This window comes from Balaenoptera borealis (genome assembly GCF_965194805.1).
Source record: "Balaenoptera borealis genome assembly, chromosome: 2".
NCBI lineage: Eukaryota > Metazoa > Chordata > Mammalia > Artiodactyla > Balaenopteridae > Balaenoptera > Balaenoptera borealis.
In genome coordinates this window covers 184,904,533-184,928,188 of record NC_138867.1, presented here as the reverse complement: position 1 = coordinate 184,928,188, position 23,656 = coordinate 184,904,533, and the positions used below count along the sequence as shown (strand labels likewise).

General features: G+C 61.9%; 2 protein-coding genes across 5 annotated transcripts in view; both read left to right on the top strand.

Moving 5' to 3' along the window:
• The first annotated feature begins 805 nt into the window (after positions 1–805).
• KISS1R (KISS1 receptor) lies at positions 806–4,429 on the top strand. Its single transcript, XM_082380692.1, has 5 exons — positions 806–1,332; positions 2,119–2,243; positions 2,755–2,890; positions 3,200–3,432; positions 3,622–4,429. The coding sequence occupies exons 1-5, from the start codon at positions 921–923 to the stop codon at positions 4,120–4,122; spliced, it is 1,407 nt and encodes a 468-aa protein (XP_082236818.1). The 5' UTR covers positions 806–920; the 3' UTR covers positions 4,123–4,429.
• Positions 4,430–10,701: 6,272 nt separating this feature from the next.
• Positions 10,702–23,656, top strand: part of ARID3A (AT-rich interaction domain 3A) — a 35,973-nt gene continuing 23,018 nt past the window's right edge. For 2 of the 4 annotated variants that reach the window (XM_082380422.1, XM_082380425.1), the window contains exons 1-3: positions 11,015–11,168; positions 14,385–15,039; positions 16,040–16,358. In XM_082380422.1, coding sequence (XP_082236548.1) covers positions 14,651–15,039; positions 16,040–16,358 — 708 coding nt within the window. In that variant the 5' untranslated portion in view covers positions 11,015–11,168; positions 14,385–14,650. The other 2 variants (XM_082380423.1, XM_082380424.1) reach the window with 2 other exon arrangements.

Here is a 23,656-nt window from a genome sequence, read left to right as displayed (position 1 = left end):
GTTGAAGCCTGTCTCCCCCTGCAGGCTCCTTGTGCTTCCTTCTGGAGATATTTGATGCATTTTGATGCCCATGCATATTTATTCATTTCTTTTCCCCCTTTTAGTCTTTTGTACACAGATGGCATCATCTTTTCTTTTGCTACTTAGAACATCCCAGTGCCCTGTTTCATGCCTCACAGGCTAGTATCTGGGGTACATTTCTGGGTGTGGGTTTGGGGATCAACATTAACCTTTATAAACTGCCCTCCACCTGGTTCCCACTACCAGCAGCACAGGTGTCTGTGTCCCAGTGCTGGTATCTGCCAATCAGTGCCCGTTAGGTGGGAGGTGGACACTCTCAAGGGGTCTGATTCGCAGCAAAGTCCTGAGGAGGTTGAGTTTTGGTTGCGTTTTTGTTTTTCTTTTGTTTTGTTTGAGGTTAAGAACAGGCATCTTCTAACCACAAGATCCCGGGCATCCCTCCTTTGCCCTGAACCTTCCATGGCTCGCCAGTGTCCTGGGGCAAACCCTGGCAGCAGATACTGAGGACCTCTGAGGGCTGACCTCACCGCCAGCCGGGGCCCACCCACCCGGAGCCCCAGCCCCATGAAAGGTCAAAGTCATGGCCTCTGCCTCATTCCCTAGACTCTGTGGCTTTGTCCCCCTGCTTTTCCTGATGGTGGGTCTCTACCCTTCCCTCCCCTGGGGTAGGATCGGTCCTTCCCGGGTCCACAGCAGCTTCTGGGAAGCCTACCCCACCCCTGCTCCGCCCCAACCCCCTCCTCCAGCCTCCCTCCTCCTGTGCTCTTATCCTGACCCCAAAGGTGGGAGGAGGAGGGAATGGGAGAGAAGGGTGCTGCGCTGGTGAACCGCAGGGGCGCAGGCAGGGGAGGGAGTGGCCAGCGGCTGCCGGAGAGGCGGGAAGGCGGGGACACGGTGGGATGCGGGGTATAAACGCGCGGCGGCTGAGCGCCAGCGGAGGATCCACGGAGCCCAGCGAAGCCGCGCTCCAGACCTTGTGGCGCATCCCAGGAGGGCGGCCGGGAGGAGGGTCACTGCCCCATCCCCGGGCGCAATCCCGGAGGGCGGCTGGGAGGAAGAGGGCGGCAATGCGCGCCTTGGCCACGTCCGGGCCCAACGCGTCCTGGTGGGCGCTGGCCAACGCATCCGGCTGTCCCGGCTGTGGCGCCAACGACTCGGACGGCCCGGCCCCGGCGCCGTGGCCCGTGGACGCCTGGCTAGTGCCGCTCTTCTTTGGCGCGCTGATGCTGCTGGGCCTGGCAGGGAACTCGCTTGTCATCTTCGTCATCTGCCGCCAGAAGCAGATGCGGACGGTGACCAACTTCTACATCGGTGAGCGCCGAGGCGCTGCGCGGTGCCTGCGGGCCATTCCGGGGGTCGCCACGAGGGCAGAGTGGCCAGGGGCGCCCCTAGCGGTGCGTCGGAGTCCTCTCAGATAGGGCTCTCTCCCCTGCAGGGCTCCCTGTCCTTTCCCTATTGTCCCTGTACCTTAGGCTGGAGGTCGCAAACTCTGGCGTTGGAGGGTTCCACGGTGGCCGGAGTAGTTAAAAGGGAGGTTGGAGAGTGTGGCCCATGGAGCACTGGCCATGCCACTCAAGGAAGATGTCCGATTGAAATGTGGTTCTTATAACATGGTGTCCGATGAATAAAAGGAGTGGGGGAAAGACTGCGTGGCCCGCGGGTCCCCAGTTTGCCCCCTCTGCCTCAGAGGCTCAGTTTACACATTTGTGTGATGGGGGTGCCCTACCCGGCTGAGTACTCGGTCAGTGTTCTCCATTCTATGTTGGCTGTTGGGCAACACCACTCTACCCAATTTTCAGGTAAGAAAACTGAGGCTCAGAGGGGCGGGGGCCTACTCGCAACCCCCACAGGGGTGAGCAGGGTCCACTGCTGCTTGAACAGCTATGAAGCCCGTGCTGGGGGGTGTTTGAAATATAAAAGGGTGAGCGGAGGCTGCCCCGACTTCTCTGCCCACGGATGCCGGGACCTCTCTGGGGGCCTCCCGAGCCACCCTGCTGGTCACTGGGACAAAGGCGAGGCCCAGGGGGCTGGGCCAGGGCGCTGGGCGGCTAGGCAGATGCACCCCACATCTAGCACCCGCACGTCCCCCCCCTGCAGCCAACCTGGCGGTCACAGACTTGACGTTCCTGCTGTGCTGCGTGCCCTTCACCGCTCTGCTCTACCCGCTGCCTGCCTGGGTGCTGGGCGACTTCATGTGCAAGTTCCTCAACTACATCCAGCAGGTGCGTGGGCTGGGGGAAGGGGTTCGCGAGCCAGGGGAGGAGTCGGTGTGGGCGAGGCCAGGCCGGACCTCCTGCTGGGCGTGGAGGTGGGCGGGGCAGGGACAGAGTCTAGGTGGGTGGGTGGGGCTGGGGCAGGTGGAGCCTGGACTGGGTGGGAGGGAGGAAGACGGGGGCAATGGGGGTTGGGCGGGGAGTGGAGTGGCGGGTGCTTGGAGCCCTGCTACTTCTTGCCCCACCCGTCTCGGGATCCTAGGATGCATCTGCCTCCCCTGGTCTCAGTCTTGGGGTCCTCAGCCTACCCCTAATGACTCCGCCCTCCCCCACCACCCTGGGCTCCTCTCTGACATCCCCTTCTCTCCTCCCCTTCAACCTGTGGGCCCTGGAGACCCTCCCGGGACAGGTCCTGCCTGTATCCGAGTGGCTGGACAGTGGGGGACCCGCAAGGAGGGCGCAGACAGGGAAAGGTCCAGACCAGGCAGGGGGGCACACGCTGGGCTCCCGGCCCTCCCAGGTCTCGGTGCAGGCCACGTGCGCCACCCTGACCGCCATGAGCGTGGACCGCTGGTACGTGACTGTGTTCCCGCTGCGCGCCTTGCACCGCCGCACGCCCCGCCTGGCGCTGGCTGTCAGCCTCAGCATCTGGGCGGGTGAGTGCAGCGCGGAGGCCGCACGGGGTAGGGGGGACAAGTTTTCGTGCCCTGGGCTCACACCCCACACACACACTCACTGCCTCTCCCCGGGCCTCGCTCCTGCATCTGGGAAATGGACGCAATGGCGTTCCCTGCGAGGGCTACTGAGGGCGCGGACCCGGGCAGACGCGCGCCTAGGAGGCGCTCAACGTCCGCTGCCCTAACCCTAGCCCTAACCGGGGTTAGAGGCACCGGGGAGACCAGGGCCCGGGCCCCCTCGCGCCCCTCGTCCCCCGGGCCAGGTCTTCAGCCGGGCCTGTGGTGCAGGCTCCGCGACCGTGTCCGCGCCGGTTCTCGCCCTACATCGCCTCTCGCCCGGACCGCGCACCTACTGCAGCGAGGCCTTCCCCAGCCGCTCCTTCGAGCGCGCCTTCGCGCTCTACAACCTGCTGGCGCTCTACCTGCTGCCGCTGGTCGCCACCTGCGCCTGCTACGGGGCCATGCTGCGCCACCTGGGCCGGTCCGCCGTGCGCCCCGCGCCCGGCGACAGCGCCCTGCAGGTGCGCGGCTGGGTGGATGGAGGCGCGGCAGGGCAGGGGGTGGGGGGATGGCACAGTGCGGGGGAGTGAGGTGCATCTGAGCGGGGTGGCGCGGGGGAGCGAATTTAAGAGGGGCAAGGAGCGGAGAGCCCTGGGTGTCGCCCCCGCCGGTCCTTCGCCTTCCCTCCTACCACCTCCCCCCCTCCCCAGGGGCAGCTGCTGGCGGAGCGAGCGGGCGCTGTGCGGGCCAAGGTCTCGCGGCTGGTGGCGGCCGTGGTCTTGCTCTTCGCCGCCTGCTGGGGCCCCATCCAGCTGTTCCTGGTGCTGCAGGCGCTGGGCCCGGCGGGCGCCTGGCATCCGCGCAGCTACGCAGCTTACGCGCTCAAGATCTGGGCGCACTGCATGTCCTACAGCAACTCGGCGCTGAACCCCCTGCTCTACGCCTTCCTGGGCTCCCACTTCCGTCAGGCCTTCCGCCGCGTCTGCCCCTGCGCTCCACGGCGGCCCCGCCGGTCGGAACCCTCGGACCCGGCCGCCCCCCAAACGGAGCTGCACCGCCTGACCGCCCACCAGGCCCCCGCCAGGACCCCGAAGCCAGGCAGCGGTGGGCTGGGGCCGCGCAGGCTTTGTGTCCTGAGGGAGCACGCTGCCCCCCTCCGAGCCCTCTCTGGGGGAATCAAGATGAGCCCCTCTGGAACAGGAGCTGCTTAAACAGCAGCTGCTGTAGTTCTGCTATTAATGTCTTTATTTTTGTCCATGTTCATCATAGTGAAAATGTTTTGCGCTCTTGTACAACTTTGCCACTATTGATATTGTAATTATTATTTCTGTGTTTCCTGAAGTTGAAGATGCTTTGCTGATGGCACTTCCTGGAACTTTCAAGGAAGCATCAATAGACGTTTTCACACACTGCCTTGCAGTTGACTGTAAAATTGTAAGATTCATGCCATTTTCAGAGATGTTAAAAAGTGAACACGATGTGCATCTTAAGATTGATAAAAAGGTGTTCTTCTTGCTACCAGGTGAGCATCCAGAATCCTGGCTGGAAAATAATGGGTGTCATTGAATAAATAAGGCCTCCCTGGAGCACAGTGCACAGAGCTGTTCCTGGGAGACGGAGGATTAGCACTACGTAACAAACCACCCCAAAACAGAGAGGCGTAGAACAGCATCAGTGTATTACCACTCACGATTCGGTGGGTGAGTGGGCTCAGCTGGGCGGTTCTTGTGACCCATGTGGTGTTGAGTGAGTAGCCGACCTAGCAGCTGGACCAGGAAGGCCGGAGAAGGCTTTGGTCTCACGCTGGCAGCCAAGCACTCCTCCACAGGCTGCCTGAGCTTCCTCCCAACATGGCAGTCTGGGGAAAGTCAGGCTTATGCCTTGACGTAAACTTCCAAGTAGAGGTGGGAGCCACAGAGCCTCACTCCTTCCACGTTGAATTGTTGGGTGCTGTCAGAGTCACACCCAGATTCAAGGTGGGGGGAACAGACCCACCTCTTGGTGGGTTGAGCTGTGTGTGCCTGCTGGGCAGGGGGAGGGTTAGGGTGAGGCCCTGCAGGCCTCAGGCTTAGTCACCCTGAAGGACAACCGCCCATCTCTTGGAGGGCCCCCGTCCTCCCAAATTATTTGGGGACATCCTAGGTCTCCAAAGAGCCCAAATTTGCAAAGATGTTATGTGAGAAGGGGAGGCCATTCCATTCTGACATAGACATTGGCCTGAAGCTCTCTTGTTCTGGTCTTCAAGTCCTGGTCTCTGGACCAGGCCGGGCATGAGAGTGAAATCTCCCCTTTGCCCACAGGCCCTGCCCACCTCCCTCCCTCTCCTCGCCCCATCCCCCAAAACTCAACTCAGGGAATGAGTGGCAGGATTTCTTGTGAAAAAGGAATTTGAAACAAACAAACAAACAAACAAAAACCAGGGAATTCCCTGGCGGTCCAGTGGTTAGGACTCCATGATTTCACTGCTGAGGGCCCATGTTTGATCCCTGGTTGGGGAACTAAGATCCCACAAGCCGTGCGGCCAAAAAAACAAAACAAACAAAAACAACCGAACACAGTTCCAGAGGGACTCTTGGGCACCTATCTCAGAGAAATGAAAACTTCTGTTCACACAAAAACGTGTACTCACGTGATCATAGCAGCTTTATTTGTGGTAGCCCCAAACTGGAAGTGACCCAGACATCCTTCGACAGGTGCACCCGTGGTCCGTCCACACCCACTCAGCAGGTCTGAGTTGTGAACACACTGTCGATACACGCACACCCGGGGTGGATCTCTGGGAATGACGCTGAGTGTAGGAAGGAAGTCCCCGAAGGTTACATGATGTACCATTCCATCTACGTAATGTCCTTGAGGTGACAAAAATATGGGAACGGAGAGCAGATGAGTGGTGGCCGGGGTAGGAGATGACAGGAAAGGGGCAACATGAGGGACCCTTATGACAGAGCCACTCTGTCCCTGGACTGTGGTGGAGACACAAACCTACGCAGCTGATAGAATTGCAGAGAAAACTCACACACGAGTACAAGTAAAATGGGAAATACGAATCCATGGGTGGGATGTAGCAATTCCAATATCCTGATCTCCATGTGGTACTACAGTTTTATAAAATGTCACTGTTGGGAGAAGCCTGGTGAATGGTATGAGGGAGATATCTCTGCATGAGAATCTACGATGATCTTGGGACTTCCCTGGTGGTCCAGTGGCTAACACTCCGCGCTCCCAATGCAGGGGGTCCGGGTTCCATCCCTGGCCGGGGAACTAGATCCCACATGCATGCTGCAACTCAGAGTTTGCATGCCGCAACTAAAGATCCTGCGTGCCGCAACTAAGACCCAGTGCAGCCAAATAAATAAAGAAATATTTTTTTAAAAAGTGTACAATAGGGCTTCCCTGGTGGCGCGGTGGTTAAGAATCCGCCTGCCAATGCAGGGGACACGGGTTCGTGCCGCGGTCCAGGAAGATCCCACATGCTGCGGAGCAGCTAGGCCCGTGAGCCACAACTACTGAGCCTACGTGTCTGGAGCCTGTGCTCTGCAACGGGAGAGGCCTCGACAGTGAGAGGCCCGTGCACCGCGATGAAGAGCGGCCCCCGCTCGCTGCAACTGGAGAAAGCCCTCGCACAGAAAAGAAGACCCAACATAGCCAAAAATAAATACATTTATTAAAAAAAAAAAGTACAATGATCTCGAAAAAGTTTTTTAAAAATGAAGTTAAAGGGTTTAAAGGGACATCCAGGAAGAGGCATCGTTCCAAAACTGCAGACCCTTGGTTTATCCTCAAGTCTGTTCAGCTGGGCAGTTTTCAGAGCCCCTTCTGCGTGCCAGGCTCTGTGTACGAGGCACCCTCTGACCCCTGCCCACACAGAGCCCCTGTCTAGCTGGCAAAGGGGCCAGTGAGTGGCGAACTACCTAGAGAGATGCAAATAACAGCAGTGAAAAAGGTTACAAAGGAGATATGTGTGCCCTTTGTGAGTAACTGTGAGCCTGACCTTGGTGGCAGTGATTCCAGCAAGGTTTCCTGGAGGAGGTGCGACCAGGAAGTGTGACCTGAGCTCAGAGGTGAGGGAAGAGCATACCAGATGGAGGGCACAGCCGGTGCAGCTGAACTGGGAGGGGGTGAGGTGGGGGGTGGGACCCGAAGCCACAGCATGGGGATAAGCCCCGGGGTTCCGGGCGGGTCGGGAGAGGTGTTAATTCCAATTTCAGATAAACAGTGAAAAAAATTTTAGTATCATTATGTCCTGTGCAATATTTATTTGGGATACATTTAAAGTTATTCGTGTTTATTGGAAATCCAAATGTAACTGCAAGTCCTGTATTTTGTCAGGCAACTCTACCCTGGAGCATTTCTAAGGAGCCACAGGAAGGGCTCGGCGGGCCTCAGTTTCCCCGTCCGACCCGAGAAGCTCGTTTACAGGTGAGACGGCGCCCCCTGGCGGCCTCCGGCGGAAGCCCCGCCCCCGGCTGCAGTCCACAGGTGCCCGGCAGGGGGCGCGCGCACCCCGCGGATGGTCCTGGCTTCCCTGGGTCCACCCCACAAAGGGACCCCAGGGTCTAGGGGGACTCGCTCACGCGTATCGCAACCTGGACCCGCGGTTCAAAGTGTCCCTGCTGCAAAATGGGTCAAGCAGAGCCGCACTATGAATGTTCTGGGTCTCCTGGGCCCTTTCTATGAAAAAATATTAAAAATTCTATTTTGCAGCTGCGTTGGTATAACGACGAATTACTTTAGGCTGGATTCATGACTATCTATTCCTTATAATTATACTCGCTTTTTTCTTCCTACTTTAAAAGAAGTTATAATTACATTTTCATAGACCCCGGTTCACAGGGACAAGGCAACCTGGAGGCCAGTCCGGGTTCTGGGATTTGGGGCTGGGCCCAGCATCCCCTCCAGGTCTTTCTTTTTCTTTCCTTTTTTTTTGAGATTGAGATGGTGAATAGTTAACTTGCCCTCCACCTCTGTGTAGACAGACTCCAAAAATACCATGGGATGAGGGAGGACAGAAGGAAACTCATGAATTCATTCATTCAACCAACATTTATGTGTCAGGCCCAACCTCAGGATTGGAGATGCAACCAGCCGTGATCAAGCCTAAGAAGGTTAAACAACTGCAGCTGTTTTGAACAGAAGAGCCCGGATGAAGATAAAACAGGGTGATGTGAGGTTCCAGTTTGAATGAAAAGGCACAGCTGGGGAAGGGTGGTCCAGGCAGGGGAATGGCCAGGGCAAAGACCCGGGCAAAGGCCCTGAGGCAGAAATATGTTTCAGGGGGAATATATGTGGGAAGGAGGGCAGTTTGGGATCTGGGCGAATTTTTATTTTATTTTATTTTATTTTTTAATTTATTTTTGGCTGCATTGGGTCTTCGTTGCTGCCCTCAGGCTTTTTTTCTCTAGTTGCGGCAGGTGGGGGCGAGCAGGGGCTACTCTTCGTTGCGGTGCGCAGGTTTCTCATTGCAGTAGCTTCTCTTGTTGTGGAGCGCACGGGCTCTAGGTGTGGGGGCTTCAGTAGCTGTGGCTCGCAGGCTCAGTAGTTGTGGCTCGCGGGCTCTAGAGCGCAGGCTCAGTAGTTGTGGCGCATGGGCTTAGTTGCTCCGTGGCATGTGGGATCTTCCCGGACCAGGGATTGAACCCCTGTCCTCTACATTGGCAGTCGGATTCTTAACCATCGCGCCACCAGGGAAGTCCCAGAACTTTTAAAAAGATGCCGCACCCCCCAGCCTGAATGGAGGGCAGGAGGAGTGACTGTCTGAGGGGCTAAGTGAGAATCAGGCTGGTTTTTACAGGACCCCCACAAGCTGGTCTGGCCAGGAAACCTTAGAGGGCTGGGGGTCGCTGTACCCATTTCCCAGCTTGAGAAACAGAGACCAGAGCAGGGTCTGTACTAACCTAAAATCACACAGCCAGGACCCAGGTGCAACCCAGGCCTTCTGCCCGTCCCTGGTAGAGCCAGCAAATCTGGTATCAATTCCCAGCTCCCTGCTGGGCTAAAAATAGGACCCCCTTCACTAGAGGCAGCTGGGAATCCTGCAGCTCCTCACCCTTCCGGGCCAGGCACCTCTGGGAAGTTGCACCCAGCTACTTAGAGACAACCACTTCCCTCTGGGAAATGGGGGACAGAGTGGCACACTTCCTGCCCTTCAGGAGACCCCTCCCTGCCCCCTTCCCTTTGACCAGAGGGGAATGTCATCCTCAAAACCACTGTAGGAGGAATAAATTTAAATTGGCCCATTTTAGAGAGGAGGAAACTGAGACACAGGGAGGCCCATGCACCTGCCCGGGGTGGGGGAGGGGTTGCATTCTGAGATTTGGCTCTTTGGTGGAGAGGGGGCTTTCCTGCACGTTGGAACTGATCTGGGGCCTGGGCCTTAAAGGGTGGCTTCCCTCTTCCAGCTCACCTGGGTCTCCAAACTCTCCCCCCTCCTCGGGCAGGGCAGTTGTTGCCCCTCTGGTGGCAGGGGCGGGGCAGGCAGCTGGGGTTGGCGGTTTAATAGCCTCAAGGTGGAGGCCTCCCTGCCACCTGCTGTCATTAGGCTACGGGCAGCCCAGGGGCTGGAAGGCTGGGTTAGTGAAAGGGGCAGGCAGACTCTGGCCCTGGGCTGGGGGTGGCTCTCTTGCACCATCCCATGGGCTTGGGAATTCCCCAGAGAGCGGATGGGGGCGGGTGATGTCCAGAGGGGGGACTACCCACAGAAGATGGCAATGCTGTGCGTTGTGTGTGTGTGTGTTGCGGGGGGGGGGGGGGGCTGCACACAACCCCCCCACCAAAGATCAGGGACTCTGGCCCCTCCCTGTGAGGGCCCTCTGGGTGGCCCCCGCCGGCCCTCCAATGCTTCCACTTGGCTCTTATCTGAGCTGGAGCCTGGGCCCCTGCGATTAGCTCGCAGGCGCGGCCTCAGGGGCTCACACCTCCCACCTGAGTCCACAACCCCAAGCCCACCTCCCCCAACCGACTCTGGGCCTCAGTTTCCCGCTCTCTGAAATGGGGACATTAAGAGTCTCTGCTACACAAAAATGTGAACCTCATCCCTTGGGCACATGGCCGCACAACCGAGCGCTCAAAACGTGGAAATTGTTGTTGAACTATTATTACCAAGAAGATAATCTTGCCTCTCCTTCTAGAAGGTGTGGGTAGTCAGGTTCCCAAGAGATGATGGGAACCTCAGGTGGGGGTGGGAGGGTAGGGGTCAACAGGATTTCGCGAGGAGCCCTCCTAGGTATCTTGGACGCCCTTCCCCACCCCCACGCCTTTGCCAGTGCGGTGCCCCCGCGCCTGGCAGCCCCGCCCTCTCCCAGACCCCTCCCCACCGTGTAGCGCCCCCATCGCAGGGCCCTGGCTCCCTCCCTCCGACGCCGCCCCGCTCTCTTTTTCCGTCGCCGCAGCTCCTTCCTTTATCAAGTCTCTAATCCCCATTTTACAGACTTGGAAACCGAGGCACCACTCTTGGGGGGGTGAAGTGTCGAGTTGCTTAGTCTAAGGGGCGGGGGTGAAACTCTGAGCCCGGTAGGTCTATCCTAGGCGCTCGGTAAGATGGGGAGGGGGGTCCCGGACCAGGCTAGAGTCCCCAAATCCCATCCAGACAGAGCCCCAACCTCCTCCCCTCCCTCTCCCCCTGGGGCGCTCCCAGCCCCGTCTGCGCCCTCGGCATCATGTACGCTCGGGCCCGCGGCGCGCACTTTGCCCACTGTCCCTAGATAGGGGGCGGGGTATACCGCGTCCCTGTTCCCCTTCCCTTTTATTATTTATTATCATTTAAAGGGGCCGCGACCTGAAAATTTCCGTCCACTCTCTCCCCTTCCCCAGCACCCCTGTGCTTGTCGAGCGTAGTCGGACGAAGCGCGGGGGGCGAGGGGGCGTCCGGGAAGGCGGAGGGGGCCTCACGAGACCCCTCCCCGCGTCCCGAGCCGCGGCGCTGAATCACCGGCGAGGTATTTGCATCTGAGAGCGATTTGTCACCCGGTGATTTGTCTGCGGGGCGGTGAGCGCGCCGGTGGGGGGGGGGAGGGAAGGGGCGGGGGAGGCCGCGCGCGGGGAGACTTTTACCAATCGGGTCGGGGGGGGTGTAGACGCGGACTCGGCTGGAGACTCGGTGAGTCGGCGCGCGGCACAAACCCGGCGGTGGCCGGGAGCCAGCAGCGCGCAGCTCGCGGCCCGGGCCGGAGGCCAGGCGCGGCCGGGGCAGGGCCAGACGCCAGGCGTGGGGCATGCGCCCCCCGAGTGGGCCCTGCGCCCCCCGAGCGGGCCCCGCGCGGTGAGGCTGGGGCAGGGGTGGGCCGGACTTTTAAATCGCGCGTTCGGTCCCGGGTGGGCGCCGCGCGCCCTGGAAGCCAATGAGGGGGGTCCCCAAAGTTGGTCAGGGACGTGGGTGGGGGTCCAGGGCCGGAAAGGCGATCCCAGTGGGTCGGAGTTGGTGTGGTTTTCTCTGCGACTCCCTTGGAGATCTCACCCCCTGCCATATTGTACGGGGGCGAGCGCGGGGGTGACCGGGGGTCGCGAGCGTGTGTGCCCCCTCCCAGCGGAAGGAAGTGGTCTCTATGCGCGCGCGGGGGGCTGTGGTCGGGGTTGTTTCATCTACTCCCGCTGGAATCGGTGTTTTATTCGGTAGCCCCGAGGGGAGTGGGAGCGCCGGGTGGGGAGGGCAGTTCCCTGGCGACCCTCCCCAGCCTGGATGGTTTATTTATAAAGTGTCGGCTCTGGGGCAGAAAGGGGCCCCTGGAGGGGACACCACGGGGCCCGCGGCCGGGGTGGGCTCGGCCCGGGCCCTGACTCTCTGGCGGGGATCCCCGGGAAAAGCGCCCCCTGCCCCGTTCAGTGCCCCCCCCCCAGACACAAAAGCGGGCGCAGGAAGCTCGGGGAGCGCGCGTTGGTCAATTCCAACGTTCCGCGGACCCCGGGCGGCCGGTTTGTCAATAATCTTCCGTTTTCAGTCGCCCGGCCCGGAGGGGTTGCCCCCCCATGCAAATCGGCCGCTTTCCAAGAAGCCTTTGAAATCGGACTGGGGTTTCTGTCGTATTATTTCTTCTCCCTCTTCAGTGTTTCTTTTCTCACTTCCTCCGGGCCGCCCCCTCCGGACTCTCCTAGCCCCCTCCCCAGCTTTCTGCCCCGCCCTCCCCCTCCTCTTCCCTTCGTGAAGTGAGGGCCCCCTTTCGCCACCCGTGGGCCCCAGCCTTGCACAACTCTTTAAATAACCGTGTTTTGCAAGCCCTGGGCCGAGCGGGTGACCTCTCTCTCCGGGAGGCATGGGGGGGGAGGGTGTGGCCCCAGATCCCTCCCTGCCCCCCCCATCCAGGTCCCAAGGGCCACCCAGCACCCCCCCCATCCCCGCCCGGTCCCTGCCAGGGAATGCCTCTCCCCTAGGGTTGTCATAAAGTGGGGGTAGGGCCTGAGGACAAAGGGCTCTTGGGGGGGAGGGGTCGGGAGGGGGTGGGCGTCACCAGCTTAGGGTTAATGGCGGCCATGGGGGGGGCCCAGGCTAGAGCCCAGGGGGGCTCCGGGGTTCCCACCTGCCCCCTCCACCAGCCCCAACGTGGAGGCCTGCCCTGCTCCCCTCCCCCACCCGTGGACCCGGAAGGGTCATTAAACCCAGCAGGCCTGTGGGGGGGTGGGGGTGGCTTGAGGGGGCGTGGCTTCCTCTGGCCTCTTCCTTCTGCCCCCCAAAGAGGGGGGGCGTTGCCCAGAGCGTTTCCGTGGGGAGGGGGGGCTTGTCTTGAAGTTGTCAAAGGTGGGGGAGGGGCAGCAGACCAGACTAGACACTGGGTGAGAAGTGTCCCCTCAGCACTTCTTGGGGCTGGTGGGGGGGGGTGACCGCCTGTCCCCCGGGGGTGGGGGCTGGGTGCTATCCTGCTGCCTCTAAGGACAGGCTGTGCTGGTCATTCTTCAGCACTATGGACTCTGAGAGGGTCTTTGTGCCCTGGGACCCCTGCCCCTGCTAGATACTGAGGCCCTTCGGGGAAAGTAGGGTCCCTCCCTACTTTCCCACAGGGACCCCCCCACCTGCCCCCCCCCCCCCACTGCCCTTTCACCTATCCTGCTAGAAGACCCAGGCACTGGGGAAAGGGCCCCTCCCATGACTGGGGAGGCTGGGAGGGTCTACACTGCAAGACTCCCCTGGGGGGGGGTGGTCAGGCTTCTCTTACCAGGTCACAGGAGGGGCCGGGAGGGCGGCCAGCCTGGTGACCCAGTGTCCGCCCGCTACCAGGAGCCTCTGGCCGCTGGACCCTCCTGTGTGTGGGACCCCTTTGCCCCAGGAGCTGCTCAGGAAACTTTGGGGATTCATTTGTTGGTTGGAGTGGCTCCTGGACCCTCCTGTGTTCCCGTGATGTACCATCTGGGGTGTCACTGCCGGGCCTGTTGGGTTCTGCCTAGTCTGTTTTATTGGCGGCCTGGGCGGGTGGGGGTGTGACCTGGGCTTGGGTGAGTGGGGCTGGGGTGGGACCTGCATCCTCCTGTCCTTGGTGGTGCCCAGCTGTGCCGGGCTCTGGGACATTTGTACCCAGAGCCCGCCTGAGGCCCTGGCAAGGTGGGTTGGCGGTGGTCCAAAGGTACCCCGGGCTGGGGGCAGAGCGCATTGCCTTCTGGGACCTTGGCCCCTCTTGGGGTCCCAAAGGGCAGGGGAACTCCCTGCAGAAGGCACATGGGGGCCGTGTGGGAGGCTCTGACGTAACCCAGACCTGGGTTCAACTCCCAGTCTTGCCTGGAACCTGCTGTGTGTACTCCAGCAGGGCAGCTCCAAGCCTCAGTTTTCCCCATCTGTAAAATGGGGACCATCCAGCCTCCTTCCCTAAGTCCAGCGAGTGCCTGCTGTGCTCCCGCCTTTACCATCACACACTCGCTTCATCCCTGCTTGGGTGCAGCGAGGTGGGTGCCATTCGGGCACCATTTTGCAGATGGGGAAACTGAGGCCTAGAGAGACTGAGGTTTAGAGATGGGGTGAGAGCATGAATGGGGGAGCTTTAGTCTGTATACAGCAGGTGCTCAATCTGGGTCAGCCGTCATGCCTGTGAGATGCCCGGAGCCCCCTGGGCCAGGCTGCACCAGCATGGCCGTGAGCAGCACCTAGAACTCAGAACCGGAACCCAGAACCCCAGGACTCTGGTGCCTGGTAGCTGGCTGTAGCCAATCAGAAGCCAGAAACACCCTGTCCCCCTGTTTCTGTGTATGAAGCCATAATCCGAGGTCTTTCCCCTGGGTGCTGTCGTCCACTAAGTGTTTCTCTGTGGCCCAGACGGGTGGGGGCCGACTCAAGGCCCTCGGGAGTCCAGTGCGGGGTGACCCTGCTTCCCAGCCCTCTGGAGGGTGGACAGAGTGGGGGCAGATGGGACAAACGTGCTCCTCCACCTCCAAGGAGGCCCCCAGGTTTGCACACTGATGGACGTGGATGGAAAGGATTTTCCCAGAGGCCTCTGAGGTCCGACCTCAGTGGGAAGGAGCCCAGGCGTGGTCTGACGGTCTCTCCTGTCACCCCCAGGTTTCTGCAGACACGTGAATGAGCCACCCGCCAACCGCCACCCCCCAGTGCCCGGTGTGAGAAGGAGGCGTCGCCTGCCTGCCGCTGGCATGCCCCGCCAGCCCTGAGCCTGAGCCCGGCGGCCCCCGCCCCTGCCCCCCGCCACCCTGCACTGCCCCGGCTCCCCCGCGGCCCCCACACTGCAGTGCGGCCGGGGCCCCTCCCCCCAGGGGCCGCCCCCGCCGCCGCCCCGCCCTGGTGCCCGGGGCGGCCCGGCCCGCAGGGCCATGAAGCTGCAGGCCGTGATGGAGACGCTCCTGCAGCGGCAGCAGCGGGCACGCCAGGAGCTGGAGGCCCGGCAGCCACCGCCGCCACCCCCCGAGCCCTCGGCTGGCCCCCCGGCCCGTGCCAGGGCCACCCCGGACGAGGACAGGGAGCCCGAGAGCGCCCGGATGCAGCGGGCGCAGATGGCCGCGCTGGCCGCCATGCGAGCCGCCGCCGCCGGCCTCGGCCACACGCCCAGCCCCGGCAGCTCCGAGGATGGGCCCCCCGGCTCGGAGGACGAGGACGTGGCCCCAGAGGGGGCACCAGGATCTCCCCCCGCACCCGGCCGAGGCAGGGAGGCGACTGGCCTCCCTGAAGGTGACGGCCACTTCGAGGGCTCCGACGATGACCTGTGAGTTGGGGTGTGTGGGCACCCCATGCTGAGCACTTGCCATGTGCCGGTGGCTCTCAGCCCTGGGGACACAGCCACAGAGGAAGGACAAAACCCCTGTCCTGTTGACCACCCAGGATGTACCATCCTTTAGAACTTCCTGGGGGACGGTGGACATTTCTCCACCTGCACCACCCAGGATCGGGGGCCACCCGTCTCAAAAGGCTGACAAATAATTGAAGTGTGGCCATTGCGGCCGGGATCTGCTTGTGTAGCTTTATTTCATCTTGATTTAAATGGAGCTGCTCACGTGTGGCCAATGGCCCTCATTGCCTGGCGAGGCTGTAGTAGATTTAGTGGCGGGGACAGGTGGAAGTCCGTAGCTTGGGTGCAACCTGCTCAGGGTGCATCCATTGGCCCCCGGATGCGTCTCCCCGGGGTCTGATGCAGGCCCTGAGCTGGGCGCTGGCAGAACTCCGGTGGGATCCTTCTGGGAAGACGTTTAACGAGCAAAGCAGCAGGGCGATTGCAGGCTGCGATCGGAGTTGTCAAGAAAATAAAGCAGGGGTCTTGGGGAGGGGGGTGGCTGGGGCCGGGATCAACTTCGGGCAGTGGTGGGTGAAGGTCTCCCTGCGGAGGTGACAGCCTCTAGGAAGGGCAAGGGGGAGCGGGGAACAGCATGCCCGGCAGAGGGAACAGCCTTAGCAAAGGCCCCGAGGCCGGAACTGGGTTGGCATTTTCAAGGCCCAGCAAGGAAGCCTGTGTGATGGAGGGGACGGGAGGGGAGACGGGGTTAGCAGGCGGGCAGGGGCTGGGCTTTCTGCCAAAGGGGCACCTCTAGTTTCTCTGGGCTAATTGGGAACGAGGGGAGTAAGGCCCACGACCTAAGCTGGTCTCCCCACGGGCGTTCTCCGCAGCCAGAGCACATGGGGCTGCTCACCCGCGTCCAGACAGGGAAAGTGAGGCGGAGGAGACGCGGGCCTTGCCTTCTCCCCTGACCCACGCCCTGTGTCTGCCCCAGGAAGCCGAAATGGGAGGAGGAGGAGGAGGAGGAGCTGGAGGACGATCTGGGGGACGAGGAGGACGACGAGGAGGACGAAGACTACGAGGACGAGGAGGGGCTCGGCCCCCCGGGCTCCGCCGGCCTGGGCCCCACAGCCCTGTTCCCGCGCAAGGCCCAGCCGCTCCAGGCCTTCCGCGGCGACGGCGGGCCCCGGGCTCTGGGTGGCCAGGAGCGCCCGGGGGCTGGCCCGGCCCTCTCCGGAGGGGCTGCCCCCGCGGTGCCCCAGCTGCAGCCGCCGGACCACGGGGAGTGGACGTACGAGGAGCAGTTCAAGCAGGTGGGCCTCGCGTCCTCACCGGGGCTGTGGGCAGTCGCTGCCGGGGTCCTTCCGACCTGCCCCCCGATGGTCAGGCATTCTCTTGCCGGGTGCTGGGCATCTCGTGGAAGCCACAGTGTGGGATTGTATCCTGTGGGTGGGACGGGCTGGTCGGTAAATGCATGGATGTGGGGACACGAGGGGCAAGTTCAGGGGGCTCCATCTGCACCAGAGGACAAGCAGAGAGAGAGAGCAAGGAGGGGGTTCTGAGCAGAGGGACCGGCCCTGGGAAAGGCCGCGCGCCTGGACGAGGCTCCACGGGGCTCATGGGTGTGGCCGGCGGGCGGGCAGGGGCGGGGGCTCAGGGACACAGGGCCAGAGGCCTTGTCCGTGGCGTCGAGTCTGGTCTGTTGAGCCTGTGGCTGTGGAGAGGGGGTTGAGCAGCGGGTGGCCACGTTGGTGTGGACGGCCAAGCAGCTCCTGGGGGCTCCGGAGGGGTGGGGAGGAAGCGGGCCGTCCTGGTGCCTTCCCCGCGGGCGGCCAGGGCAGAGGAAGTGGCCGGGCGGGGGATCCTTTGAAGTTGGGCCTCGCTGGGCTGGGCAGATGGAAACCAGATGGCGGCCGGGGCGGCCGGCTGGGCTTGCATTCCAGCCTGAGGCCAGCTGGGCCCTGCCCCGACCTCCGAGAGTGGACGGTGGGGACCTAGCCTCCCAGGCCCAGCGCCCGAGCCTCATGTGAGGCTACGGACGCACCAGGCACATGGGAGCCGGGAGGTGGCCGTGTATGGCCTTGGGGCACCCTCCCCCCATGCTGGCTTCCAGAACGGGCAGTGGGACCCTCCTGGAAGGAGCATGAGGTCCAGCCACCATGTGGGAAAAGGGCGCTGGGACCCTGGCAACCCTCAGAAAGCTCAGATAAAGTACAGAACTGGAAACTGGAGACACAGTGTGAGAGGAACAAGCCAGGGGCTGTGATGGGAGTGACGGGGCAGGTATAAAGGCAGAAGGGGACAGTGCCCGCGGGGTGGGCACGGCCAGGGCAGCGGCCCCGAGGCAGGAGGCCAGCCTGAGGAATGGGCAGGAAGGTTAATCCCCTGCCCAGGCATCTCGGGCTGGGTGGGGCCGCCTGGCTTCCGGCTGGGTCCTGGCATGCGGGTGGCAGTGCCAAGGGGTGGGATGACAGCCAGCAGACGTCATCTCCTTAGGGCGTGGCTGGCCGCTTCCCACGCGTGGCCCCGGCTGCCCCCTCCCGCCTGAAGGCTTTTCCTCTGCGTGTGGACCCCAGCCTGAGCCAGTGCCTGGGATCAGGGCCCCCCCCCCCGCCCCCCGCTCCCTGCCTCAGTTTCCCTCCTCTTCTTGAGGAGCCGCTTGTGGCTGGGTTGTTGTCTGTCTAGTTCTGCAGATAAGAAAACAGGGGCGAGGCATTTGGGGTGGGGGACAGGTTTCCCAGAACTGAGCTCTTGACGTCCGCTGGGGTCAAAATAACACAAATGGGAACCTCATGGGCGAGTTATATTTATGGACTCACCGAATATTTGCCATCTGCGCTGAGTCCAACCCTCAGGAAGCCCCAGGCTGGGGGCCAGAGCCAGACACCTCCCACCCCCCGCCTCCCAGGGTCACGGCCAGGCCAGAGGAAGGGACAGGGCCGCAGCCCCTGTGGGGTTGGGGGTCGACAGGTAGCCCTGGCCCCGCCCAGCAGCTTCTGCTGCGTGGCCCAACACTGGCGGGAGACGGGGCTTGGGTGGCCAGGCCAGGCGGAGTCCAGGGATCAGGTGTCCTGGCCACAAAGCCCCCTCGGCCCATCAGGAACAAAGGGCCTCCAGGGGCCATTGTCCCGCTGGTCTTTGGACACAATGATGATGTCTCGAGGACTCCCAGGGTCAGGGCACGGGTGGGGAAACTGAGGCCCAAGGGGCCCAGGGAACCCGGGTCACACAGTCAGTCTCACGCTTATGGAGCACCTACTGGATACGCAGCTCCTCTGCTGGGCGCAGAGAAGGCCCGTAAACAAATGGGTAGGAAGGGGTGAGGAAACGTGACCTGGCATCCAACTGGGGATGTGGGGAGGCCTCTCGGGATGTGGCACTTGCTCCAGGCCTGGTCGGAGAAGGAGCTGGGCCCTCACACTGAGGGGTGGTGGTGCGGCAGGCAGAGGAAACAGCCCGTGCAAAGGCCCCGGGGTAGGATGCAGCTTGGCTTGCGTGTGGAGACTAGACGCCGCCGCCCGGCTGGGCCCCGCGGGGGATGGAATTGGATTCCAAGACGGTGGGGGCTGAGGGAAGTTGTGGGCAGGCGGGGGGCTGGCCTGCAGCGCCAGGATCCTGTGCCTGCCTGTTTGTGGCAGGTCCAGCTGCCAGCACTGCCCTCCCGCCCAGCTGGCCAGGCATCTGTGCGGCCAGTGTCAACAGTGGCCCGGGCCCAGCCAGCCCAGCAGATGTCGGGGGCTGTGTTGACTCTGGCGCCTGCCCCACCCCCTTCCTGGCACGTGGCAGCCGGGCCGGCCGGCCGCCTGCTTGGCACCATCACTGCCTCTTCCTCCCCGGTCTTGGCAGGGCCTGGGCCTGACTTCCGCCCGAAAACCCTCGACAGCCGTGAAATTCTGCCGCCGGCTACAGGGTCTGGGGGGGCAGCCAGACTGGGGAGGGGCCGGGAGCAGCGGGCTCAGGGCCACGGAATCTTTCCTTGAAAGCCTGGAACCTCGCTGCCATGGGGCCCCAGGGACTCATGCTGATGGAGGCCAGCACTGGCTGGGATCGTAGTGTGTCACGGGGAGCGAATAGGATCTCAGCCTGCTGCCATCAGGTATGGCATCCTGGTGAAATCCTGGTGGTTTCCTGTTACCAGCAGGGCTGTGCCATCGTGGGATTTTAAGCAAGCAGAGTCTTTAATTGCAGATCTTCAGCCACTTAAGGATTTGAATCTTTAGTCTCAATGACTCAAACGCTGGGGTTTTTATTAACAGCTTTATTGACTTGAGATTCACCTAGCACATAATTCACCTATCGAAAGCGCGATTTGGTCGTCTTTCGTACATTCACGGGGTTGTGCGGTCAATTTTAGAACATTTTCATCACCTCAAAAATAAACCTTTTAAAATGTACCCTTTAGCTCTTACCCCCACCCCCTCTTCTAGCCCCTGACAGCTAGGAATCCACTCTCTGACTCTGTGGATCTGCCTGTTCTGGACGTTTCCCATCCGTGGAATCACACCCTGTGTGTCCTTCCGTGTCTGGCTTCTCTCCCTGAGCATCGTGTTCTCGGGGTCCGTGCACGCGGTAGCGAGTGTCAGCGCTTCTTTCCTTTTTGTGGCTGAGAGATATTCCATCATACGCACGTATATCCTGCACTTTATTTACCCATTCGTCCACCGATGGACACTGGGTCGTTTCTCCCTTTGGCTGCTATGAACGTGCGTGTACAAGTTGGTGCGTGAACGCCTGCTTTCAGTTCTCACGGGCATGTACCTAGGAGTGGAGGTGCTGCGTCATGTGGTCACCCTGTGTTTAACCTTCTGAGGAGCTGCTGTTCACGGCGGCTGCTCCATTTTGCGTCCCCGCCAGCCCCACGAAGGTTCCAGTTTCTCCACGTCCTCGCCGACGCTTGTGGTTATGACTTTGATTCCAGCCGTCCTGGTGGGGTGGCGTGCAGTCTCACTGTGGTTCTGATTTGCATTAAAGGTCGGGATCTTTATTGTCCCTCCTGTCCAAGGTCGTGTCTGCTCCCCACAACTTGTAAATGAGCTCAGAGGTATAGAGGTGACAGTTCTAGCTGGTATTTGTCGCCCAACTATGCAGAGACAGCAGATGGAGCGTCTCACGTGTGTCTCGTGTACCTTCACTTCGTGGTGGGGCGGGGGGCGGGGCACTGCATTTGCCCCGTCGTGCGGCTGTGGAAGCTGAGGCACGGAGCCGTGGAGCAGCTTTGCCCACGGTCGCACGGGGGAGGTGTCAGAGCTGGGATTTGGCCCCAGGGTGTACTGGAGGAGTGGACAGATGGTGAGGGCCAGGGGGCAAGCCCCCCCCGGCTGCAGGTTTCGGGGGAGCCCGGGTGGCCCTCTGAGCCTCGGTCTCCTCATCTGAAACGGAGGCGGTTAGTCCAGGGCCCGACAGCAGGGCGTCAGGAGCCGGTGCCTGGACACACAGGCCCCCAGGCAGGAAAGGCCTCTCGGGGCTGCTGAGGCCTTGCTGTGGACCCCGCCCGTCCCCTCTCCCCTCCCTGGGCCTCCTGGGGCCTGTTGAATTCCCGTGGGTGTCCTCCTCCACCCCAGCGTGTGTGGCCCTGGAAATGGGTTCAAGCAACTTGGGGTGAAGCCCTGGGCCTCAGCAAGAGGCCGGGGTCACATTTTGGTTTTTCTTTTCTGCTCCTTTCACCTCACTTTGATTTTTTTAAATTATGGGAGGTACACGTATATACATTTTCAAAGTCCTTTTTTGATGCCAGAAGTGACACTTGACACCATTCCGGTGGGGGATAAAAAGGGAAGGATTCCAGTGAGGCCTGAGACCTGCCAGCCCCCTCTGTGACCTAGCTGGCAGCAGCTACGGTTTTCCCAGGCCTTTCTCTGTCCATTTACACAGAAATGTGACGCATAAGGTATCGAAGTGTGGTCTCTCGGTGGGGGGGGGGGCTGCCAGGATCTGCCAAACGCTGAGCTGGACGCACTGCTTTTCTCCTTTTTTCTCATCATTTTCACTCTGCATCTGTCTGTTTTATCAGAGTGTTTCAAGTAGCCGAGTTCTTTTCAGCTGTTGCGGGTTCCCTTGTGGAGCCGACACCAACACGCTGGTCTGTTTTCCTGTTTCCCTGTTGTAAACAACACTGCAGTGAACATCTCTGGGCTCATGAGAGTTGCTTGGAGCTGAATGGGGTGCGGTTAGGGAGCAGGAATTGCCGGAACTCCGGGAAGAGGTGGCAGATGGTTTCTTCATCCTACCTGGGAGCCCCCAGAGACTGGGGGCCCAGAGAGGGACACACGCACTTCAGCCCTGAAGAGTCAGGGCTGGGCTAGAGGGAAGGCTGCCCAGAGGAATGGGCTTTGGAGCTGGGGCTTTGCAGGACATGTAAGAGTTGGCCAGATGGAGAGAGAAGGGTTAGGGCCTGCATCTTGGAATGGCGTGGCTGGAACATAAAGTGGGAGGGGTAGGGGTGGGCAGACATTAGGGCAAAGCAAAGGTGGGCTCAGAGGGGGGCCTTAGCATGGTTTAGTGCTGGGGGAGAAAGAGGGATTCTGGGAGAACCCTCTGGGCTCTACAGTCCAGGGAGGAGTGGAAGAGGCCAGCGCTACAGCCAGTCCTGCGGGACCAGGGAGGACGAGGAGGAGAATTTTTTGGTGGAGTGTGTTCTGGGCACAGGCTGGAGGTCAGGCACTGGCTTCTGAGCCCAATGACGTTGAGCCAGTTTGCTTGGGGCAGCGTGGGCTGGGCCCAGGCCCGTGGGTCCTGCAGGCCACCTCTGGCGCCGGGCGTCTTCCTGGGGCGCCGGGGTCCCTGGGCCCCGTGCTGGGGGCGGGACCTGTGCCAAGAAGCCCCCCGGGAGCCCAGCCCTGCCCGCCCGGGACAGCGCCCACCTCATCAAAGCCACTGCGGCTGCTGGCGTGGAGCCAGATGGGCCGTGGCGGGCGCGGGGAGGATGCCGCCTGCAGCCCTGGCACCGTGCCCCCGCCCGTGCCAGCCCTGGGAACCACACTGACTCAGCCGGAAGAGCCTTATCTGGCCCCGGCGCCGCCGCCCGGCTGCCCGGTCACCGCCGAGGGGTCACTGCCGCTGTGGCCTGGCCCCCCACACCCACCGCTGCTCCCCACCCCGGTGGTCACTGCCAAGCACCCGGCCACTCCCCACGCTTTCTAATGACACGCATGGTGCCAAAGGGCGTGGTGCCCGGCGGGCATGGGGCGCACGTGGGGTCCAGCCCGCTGACGTGGGCGAGCGCGTGTACGTCGGGACGTGGTGGCTACGTGGGGTCCCTGTGGGCTGGGGGTTCCCGTCTCGAGGGACCCTGTGTGTGTCGGGGTCTGTGTTTGCAGAGCGGGGTCTCTGGGGGCGTCTTGAGACCCCCCCCTGTGGTGTCCTTGACCGTGCGTTTGCTGGCGTGGCTCCCCCGTGTGTCTGTGTGCACGGTCTGGGGCCATGTGGACCCATCTGCAGCGTCTTGTGTGTGTATCTGTCACCTCAGGCGCCTGCTTGTGTGTCCCCGTGTCTGGAGTGTTTGTGTACATCTGCGTGCACCCCCATGCGACGTGGCCCTGGCATGTGTGGACGTGTTGTGAGTGTGTCCTGGGGTCTGGGTGGCTGAGCTTGTGTATCCGCGTGTGTCGATCCCAGCGCTGTGCCTGTTCCGCACGTCTGTACAGTGGATGACAGGTGACCCTTTCCCGTGGCTGTTTTGTGTGCAGGTGGCTGTATGCTTGTGGGTCTGCAAGCACACACGTGTGCCCGTGTGTGAGCCTTCCGTGCCCCCCACTGGCCCCGTGTCTCGGGAATCTTGAGCGTGCGGTGGGGCCCATTAACCGTTAGCCAGAAGGTCACGTTGCCCCAGTCAGTGGCTTGAATCGGCGGCCCGGGCACAGGTCAGCCGCCCGCGCCCGTCCGCGTGGCTTCCCGAGCCGCCTTGCTGACGCAGCCCCCGGGAGCCGCGAGGTGTGACCAGGGCCTCAGGGGCTGCAGGGGGTCCCACCGCCCGGTTCCGTCCCTTCCTCCCCTCACGTGCTGTGTGACCTTGGACAGGGGTGCGCCCTCTCTGATCCAGCGGTGCGGCCGGGGGATGCTGGGCAGGGCTCACCTGCTCTGTGCCTCAGTTTCCCCACCTGACACAAAGCCCCTTCAACCCGCCGAGCCTTCTGATCTCGAGCCAGCACCCCCTGCGGTGACTTGGAGGGGCATCCCAGGCCCTCTGGAAGGCCCAGCGACCCCGTTTGCAGACGCCATCCACTGCTCCGGGCGGGGCCGGGGGCAGCTGGGGTTGTGGGCTGTGGGTGGGCACACGTGGGGGCGGGGCCGGACCGCCCTCCTCTGCTCGCCCAGTTGCGCTCGGCCAGAGGACAATTGGGGGTCACGGGGTTAAACGGTAACCAATCTGCCTATTGAAGGCCCCGGCTCGGGACGCAGCCTTGCCCCTCGTCAGGGCCGGCGGGGGTCTCGTGGGCCCGAGGGGTGTGGCGGGCACAAAGTCAGCACCGCCTGCCGCCACCCCCGCCTTCCAGACAATGAGCAAGGAACAGATGAAACCCTGATTCCAGGAAGAAACCTATCGGGGGGCATGAATGGGCACGTCTGCCCAAAATCTCGGAGCGGGGACCTTGTTTGGAGATAGGGTCTTTGC

Bases quoted from the DNA above. Each gene is read 5' to 3' on its own strand.
- KISS1R (XM_082380692.1), top strand. From the start codon at position 921: ATGCGGGGTATAAACGCGCGGCGGCTGAGCGCCAGCGGAGGATCCACG. The intron at 2,244-2,754 runs GTGCGTGGGCTG...CGGCCCTCCCAG, and splicing joins TCCTCAACTACATCCAGCAG to GTCTCGGTGCAGGCCACGTG. The intron at 3,433-3,621 runs GTGCGCGGCTGG...CCCCCTCCCCAG, and splicing joins CCGGCGACAGCGCCCTGCAG to GGGCAGCTGCTGGCGGAGCG.